Source organism: Protomyctophum bolini (genome assembly GCF_963924005.1).
Source record: "Protomyctophum bolini genome assembly, chromosome: 21".
In the NCBI taxonomy this organism is placed as follows: Eukaryota; Metazoa; Chordata; class Actinopteri; order Myctophiformes; family Myctophidae; genus Protomyctophum; species Protomyctophum bolini.
Genome location: NC_137882.1, coordinates 32,292,459 through 32,300,197, shown reverse-complemented (window position 1 = coordinate 32,300,197; position 7,739 = coordinate 32,292,459). Strand labels below are relative to the sequence as shown.

The 7,739-nt window shown below is 42.8% G+C and overlaps 1 protein-coding gene across 1 annotated transcript; it reads right to left on the bottom strand.

Annotated features, from left to right (window-relative positions):
- Positions 1 to 1,599: 1,599 nt before the first annotated feature.
- On the bottom strand, positions 1,600 to 6,464 carry LOC308336827 (claudin-10-like). The gene is made up of 6 exons (XM_080794404.1): positions 6,354 to 6,464; positions 5,671 to 5,891; positions 4,646 to 4,807; positions 3,745 to 3,826; positions 3,344 to 3,451; positions 1,600 to 2,013 (listed from the first exon to the last, which is right to left on the bottom strand). Exons 1-6 carry the CDS (start codon positions 6,362 to 6,364, stop codon positions 1,815 to 1,817), a joined length of 783 nt encoding a protein of 260 aa, XP_080650530.1. The 5' UTR covers positions 6,365 to 6,464; the 3' UTR covers positions 1,600 to 1,814.
- Between the last annotated feature and the right edge of the window lie 1,275 nt (positions 6,465 to 7,739).

Genomic DNA, 7,739 nt, shown 5'->3' with positions numbered 1-7,739 from the left:
TGTCCACCACTGCCAAATATATCCAATTCCTGAAGACAAAATGCCTCTAAAAGTGCCCACCAGTTCTGCGTGAATGACTGCATGAAGAGCCAGCTATAGATCCCACCAATGTGTCCATAAAGCACAGGCTGACCTGGGATTCCTGCAGCCCCCTTTAGATTCATTGGGACAGCCTCTGGCCTCTGTTTCACCTTATCCTCCCCACGTGGGCCATTTGAGAGGCCAGATGTGTGGAAACAAAGGGGCTGGAGAAACCTCTGCGCTGTCACACATCATAGTAATGGTTTCTAAGGGACGTCGCCGTCATAGAAGCTGCTACAGTTCAGTTTCCGTTTATAAAAGTTTTGGCTTTTTGGGGAGGTTGAGGGAGAGGGTCATTTTATATAGAGGCCTTGGCTTGGCTGCAGCTGCTCTGTCTGCAGCCAATAACGTCTTGGATGTTGTCAGTGGAGAATGATTGCTCTCGTTAGCAACGACTTAACAAGCATTATTTACTAGTGCAGCGATTTCCCCCAACCTGCAGGCCCATCTACACTGCCCCGTTTACACTGGGAGCTAAATCTATAGCCTAAATCAGATATGTGCCACTTCCAGATTGAAATCTGATTTGTTTAAATAAGTCTAAATGCAGACAGGTCACATGGAATCGGATTTTTTTACAAATGTGACTTGAGTCACATTCAGATGTGGTTTCAGATCTGATTTGAGGAGATTTGTCTTTGTCTGAATGCAACAACCTGATCTAAATCAGATTCCATGTGACTTGTTTGTATTTAGACTTACAACGTATTTAAACAAATCGGATTCCAATCTGGATGCGCCATAGATCTGGTACAGGCTGGATTTCGCTGCCAGTGTGAACACATCTGGTCACTTGCAAATGCAGTGTGAATGGTCAGGCTAAATGATCAGGTTTGCTTAAGCTTTCCTTTTCATTACTGAATTTACATTATATTCATGCAAGACTTCTGGTGTGGCATGAGAGTCAGTCTCATTTCAGTTAGCCAAATAACTTATAAGCAAATTGCAATGCAATGAAATGTACTTGTATAACTGTATAACTCAACAATGAGTTAAGAAAAGGAACATTTGAGAAAAGTTATAGAAGAAACAAATCTCCGCATTTAGAGGCTGTGATAGCAAAACTGGGAAAAGGCAATAAAGGCAATATTTCTTTTTTTACAAATGTAAATAGACAATGATTGATTGATTGATTGAATACTTTATTAATCAGAAATGTAAACAGCGCTAGTTATAGTAAGACAGAATAACACACAAAAAAGTCCTGGGGACTTACTTGTTTCCATTGTAGTCCTACAGTATGTATTCAATTAATCAATATGAGATAAAAAAAAATGTCATCAACAAATATGGTAAACCACAATAAGCTACAATGAGTCCAATACAAGAAAAGGAAACTGTCAGACAAGTTATAGAAGAAAGAAATCTTTACATTTAGAAGCTGGAAAAAGGGGAAACCTTCCTCCGTGTGTGTGTGTGTGTGTGTGTGTGTGTGTGTGTGTGTGTGTGTGTGTGTGTGTGTGTGTGTGTGTGTGTGTGTGTGTGTGTGTGTGTGTGTGTGTGTGTGTGCGTGTGCGTGTGCGTGTGTGTGTGTGTGTGTTAGGCTGCGCAACAGTGACACTCAACAAACGCTATTTCCGTACTCGGATGGACAGACACAGAGATACAGTAGACACACAGCCAGAGACACACAGCTGTCTATAGGAGTGGCTAGCAGCACCACTCAAAAATGTACAAATGTGAAGTAAAAGATATTTCTTTTGTCATCGCCACCCCGACAAACTGATGATCGCTCAGACAAAGTCGTCTCTGCTGAACGTCCTTGTTGTTGTTCTCGTAGCTCTGGTCGCCGCCCGGCTCGGCCTGCTGCTCCTCCCCTCGTAGAATAACGGAGGCCCCAGGGTCACCCTGGACGAGGTGGGGGGCAGCATGTAGGTGCGCCGGGTCCTGGCCGTGGCGTAGGTGTGTGTCCTGCTGGGCCTCTTCTCTGCTCTGAGATGGGACACATAGCGGGAAGGCGTTGGTTATAGCTGCTAGTGTGTGTGTGGATGGATGGTGGAGGGATTTCTTCCACACCGTAACTGTAAATGACCCAAGGCACTGTGTGTCATACTTTTATTTTGAAAGGGTTTTTTGGTTTGAGTTCAGTGTGTGGCTTAGAGCCTGGTAATTTTCCACTGGGGGTTGCATTGATTAGGTATTGCACTCACCTGGCTGCTCAGGATCAGATCAAGAAAATGTTTGAGGAAGCAGCAGCAACAGTTTCATATCTTAGCACCCAGCTAGAACGGGAACAAGGTATTGTGTTTGTTTTATTTTCTGTGCAATTACTTTGGAGATGTTTATATTAAGAGAGAAGGTGTCATGTAAACATTGTGATTATTTATAATTTATGTTTGTATGTTGTAAGAGCAAATTTTTTCTTGTTTATTTTCCTATAGTTCTTACGGTGTCTGTCCAAAAAAGGTGTTTCAACAATGAAAAATAAAACCTATTGGAAACATCAGTACGCTTCACCATTCTCTGGCTTGGGTTAGCTACAGTAACACTTGGAGTGTTAGGTTGACCCCCTAGAGCAGGGGTGCCCAAAAAGGTAGATTGTGATCTACCAGTAGATCACAAAGGCTGTGCAGGTATAGATCACATGCATGACATGGCCCTCAAAAATGTATAATTAATATAGGCCTATAAAAAGCATATATTAATAATCAAAATTCACAAAACGCCTCTTTTTGGCATCTGTCATTAATAGGTGACTTGATTGGTTGATTGATTGATTGACAACAGGGCCTCCATCAAGGTCAAATGCTTTGTGTTCAAGAGTCAGTAGAATTGCAAAGAACCCAAAAACTCACACAGAATGGGATGAAGACTTTCCCCCGACTATTTCCCATTGTTTGTCTTATATGCAACGCCAGTGCCGCTATTACAAAGCCCCCTCATGTACATTTGGGGTTGTGGGTAGATCATGTTGAGCTTGCCATTTTTAAAGTAGTTTCTCAAGTCAGAAAAGTGTGGGCACCCCTGCCCTAGAGCCTAGCTGACAGAGATGAAGCAGGAACCCCCTAGCTGACAGAGATGAAGCAGGAACCCCCTAGCTGACAGAGATGAAGCAGGGACCCCCTTAGCTGAGAGTGGGGGTCACCATATAAAATATTATTACCGTATTTTGGGGGGGGGTCCCCAAGGTGATTATTGTTTTGGGGGGGTCCCCACTGCTCCCCAGTTCAAATATGATTATTTTGGGGAGCCCCGGCCTGAAAAGGTCCACTCTAATACTGTAGCCTAGAACCCTGACAGATAAGAGAATATAGATATTTACGTTGAGCGGAGACCCTCTTTTCCAGCGAAATACGTCATGACGGACGATGCAGTGATGAGCAGAATGGCTCCGCCCCAGCCAATGAAAACCCCCGCTCCCAGCTCAAACCTAAACACAGCCAATGAAAAACACAGTCAATGTTAATACCCAGCTCCCCAGCTCAAAACACAGCCAATGAAAACACAGTCAATAAGTATACAGGCATGCTGTCACGTCGGCAAGAGGCCGAGGCACCTGTTGCTGCTTTTCTGGCCCACGTGACAAGTTGAAGCCACGTACCCAGTGCCTGTACCCATAGGACAAAGCCCTGATGCCAGCTGAAATCTAAACACAGCCAATGAAAAGCACAGCCAATGAAAAGCCTTGCTCCCAGCTCAAAGCTATATACTCATCATACTCACTTCTGTGCTTTAAAGTTTGGATCCACAAATTCACTGATGACTTTGTTTCCCCACCAGGAGTATGTGATCATACCACAGAATCCTATAGGAGACAAACGCATGCTGTAAAACATGCAACATGATGTATAGACTTCATAACCTCTTGCAATTTTCAGATGCTTCCATCATACATTCTGGAGAACGGAAGCTCTGAAGCAAGCAAGCAAGCTTTACAGTCGCGCGGATGTATCCGTCAGTGAGATAAGAAGATTTAGGGTCGATTCATACTCTTATTACAGCCGGAAAAAAAACTCTGTTCGGTTCTGCAGAAACTACAGGGAACCGTGTACTAAAGTCTGCACTTCGGTGCCACTGAAAATGTCTGACGAGCCGAAATAATTTCGTAACTAACTACAGAAGCCAAGAAAACACCGGTAGTTTGGAAGAAACACAAGGACACTTCCAAATGACACAAATAACACATTCACATAAAAACGCATCGCATGCTTAAAGAGCCACGTTGCGCTCGCACACACACACACACACACACACACACACACTCAGATTATGTATCCACGGTGCGAGGCTCACTTCCCGGCCACACAACATATCCATGTCAAAAACCTCCAATATTTACAAGCGACTTTGGCGCTATAGCCGTGAGGTTCTGAGACCTTTCCCGAACCGACTTTCTTTCGGGGACTAAATAGGAGTTTGAATCGGCCCTTATACTATTCTCTGCCTGTCGGGTTGCAACTCGAACAGCCCCTGAGTCGGCTCAAGTGAACATCGCAAACGTTCGGCACGGCAACACACTCGCTTTAGCTCGCTCGGTATGGTGTCTCCCGTGGCTAAAGTTCGCTTTGAGACGGCGTGTCTCCGTTGCGGTCTAAAACTATATAGGGGAGGACCATTCTTATACCTGAAGCCAGGTAGGTGAGCCCTCCTGCGAAGGTGACCCTTGCGTTGATGACCTCCGTCCCTCCGATCTTGGTGCATTTCATCCCTATCAGAGTGAGGACGCCTCCGAAGAACCCGAGGATGACCGCACACACCGCTAGAGCTCTGCACACGTGCAGGAACACTGTATAGGAGAGTTTTATACAAGAATACTGTGTTCATTATCTTCTTAGTAGCAAATGACTAAACTCTTTCATCGATGTGTGATGAATCGTTTCATGCCTATTGAAAACACTTGAGTATTTGATACAGTTTGCAGGAACAATGCAGGAGAGTTGAAAACTCTAGGTTGTAGGCAGTGCAAGTACTACTGTTTTGAGGTATTTTATACTATACTGGAGTATTTCCAATGTTCAATACTTTATGCTTCTACTCCACTGCATCTCAGAGGCAAATATTGTACTGTTTATCTGCCATCAAAGCAACGCCAAAAATGCATTTTTGCCGAAAATCTACTGTAGGTTTATAGTTGACTAAAGTCTTATGATATTTGGTCAACTAAAACCATAGACTAAAGGTAAAACATTTCAGTTGACTAAAATATGACTAAAACTAAATGGAATTTTACTCAAAACTATATATGGCAGTGGTTCCCAAACCTTTTAGCCTGGCCGTGACCCAAAAGAGAGATTACATGTTTGTGCGGAGCCCAAACGAGTGAAAATAGCAGATCTACAAGCTCACAACATGTGTTGTGAGCTTGTAGATCCAACTATTTTCTTAAACGTTTGTTTACTAATGTATGTAATTTCTTAGAATTAGCTTTTATTTATTCATGAAATTACGGGGGTGGGGTGGGGAAGCATTTCGTTTTTTATTTATTTATTAGCTTTTTTAGGGAATGTCTTTTTTTTAAATGTTTTGAAATAATCATCAGTAGAAACAAAAACATTAAGGGACCCATAAAAATTTGTCCGGCGGGTTCCCATGAAGGGGTCCTGAGTCCCGACCCATGTGTCCCGAAACCAGTGCTATATGGTAATATACCAGACAGGGCCAGCATGGAGGGGTACTCCTTGCAGTCGGACACCCCCGTGGTGTCGGAGACGCAGTCCTTCCACAGGTTCTGGTAGTAGTTGCCGGTGGTCAGCACCACGGTGCCCACCTCGGACCAGGTCCAGTACTCGATGGGCAGCGTGGAGCACACCAGGATCCATCCACACAGGCAGCACACGAAGCAGCCCAGCTCCATGTACATCACCACCGTCCTGCATGCAACATGGTATGGAACCAATTATTTATAGGACTGAGGGGCCGATTCTAAAAAAGTCTTCTAAATCCTAAAAAGTTTTGTCAGTGGTCAATGTCAGTGGTCAATTATGGGGGTCAAGGACCCCCAGAATTATCTGTATTTGCTGTATATATATTTTCAGAGCACAACACCCAAACATGAAATTACTTTTCATGTCTGTTATAGTTCTCTTCTCCACTAGTCCCTAACATTTATTTGTTGACAATATTGTCAATATATTTAGTCTTATAGTTTTGGTCATCATAGCTTAGTTTTTTTAATTTAGTTTGTATTAGTTTTCATCAGGATAAAAACTAAAAAGATAGCTGACCAAACATTTTTCATCTCAGTCTTAGTCGATGAAATCAACACTGCCGTACACATGAAAACAACACAATGTCACATCATTTATAAAGCACAATCCAATTGGCTACAACACCTGTACTGCATGCTGTCTTCCTCCTCGGTTCAGACTAGTCCACCCGGCCGTGATGGTGAAAAACCAGCAAAGACGAGCAGTTCAGAAAATATCTTTTCTACATGAGCTACAGAGTGAGTTCTGAGGGAACTGTGAGAAGCTGCTCAAAACAGAGCTGTGTCCTTGTTGATGTTTAGGGACGGTTGGGATGACGTCAGCCTTTTGTCTTTTAGTTTTGCTCCAGTCAGCACCTTTTTTCTATTCTGTTCCCACGGTTCACAACAAGATGCTGAGATAAGATGCTGGCATAAAAGCTGGTGGAAAGTATACAGCTCAAATCTAAATGGATTTTGACAGCAAATTTAGATTTTAGTTTTAGTTACATTTTAGTCACCTGAAATGTTTTAGTCTAGTTAGTTAGTCGACTAAATATAATATTTTAGTCATTTACAGTTGATTTAGTCGACTGAAATGTGTTTTGGCAGGCCTTGATGTCATAGTAATGGCAGATTCTACACTATGGTTGCATCGCATGCTGAAAATAGCAGTTCTGCAAGCTCGTAGCTTGAGCTTGTAGATCTGCTATTTTCAGAATGCAGCCTATAACTGGATCTCTTATCCACTAGTCATTTTCACATTTTAGTCTTGTTTTTATTTGTTGACGAAATTGTCAAATATATGTAGACATAGTTTTAGTCATCATGGCTTAGTTTGTATTTAGTTTTCGTCAGTGAAATTTAACCCTTACGGCCCGGGGTCCATTTGGTTTCATTTTTGGTGCGTCCCAGAAAACAGGCTTAATATGCAGTGCTCTACAAGCACATGCAGTATAGCCTAATAATAATGCCTAATGTTGGTTGCATCATAGAAATAGTTATCAAATGTTTGTACCCCAATAACTCTCTGAGAGTATTCAAATGGGACCAAATGGACCCATTCTATTTGGATGCAGTGTTGTAGTAACCTGACGCTGCCAGATGGGGGCGGTATTGGGCATGTTCCCCAACATTGTGTAGCAAGCTTCTTGGATCTGGCAGCGTCAGGTTAGTGTTGTAGACCTGTAATGGTCCATTCTGAACCGTCTTCACCATGTCATGTGAGCTTCTAAGAAATGTTTGAAAATAAAATTGGCATTGTCACAATGCAATGTTGGGCTTAAACGTAATTAAAAACTGAAGGTGCAGGCATGGAGCTTTTCTGGTCTATACTGGAATGGGGTTCGGTTCCCTGCTTGCACTACGCATTGTATTTATGTCCATTTCTATTTAACTGAATTGTTACATCTATTATGGCATATTATGACGACACTGTATCCAGCCGTATACACTTCAGCTCTGTGAGTTGTTGTCAGACGGTGACACCTGTTACGTTGCCTGTGGCTTGTGCTGATGTCCTAATTAACTAGGG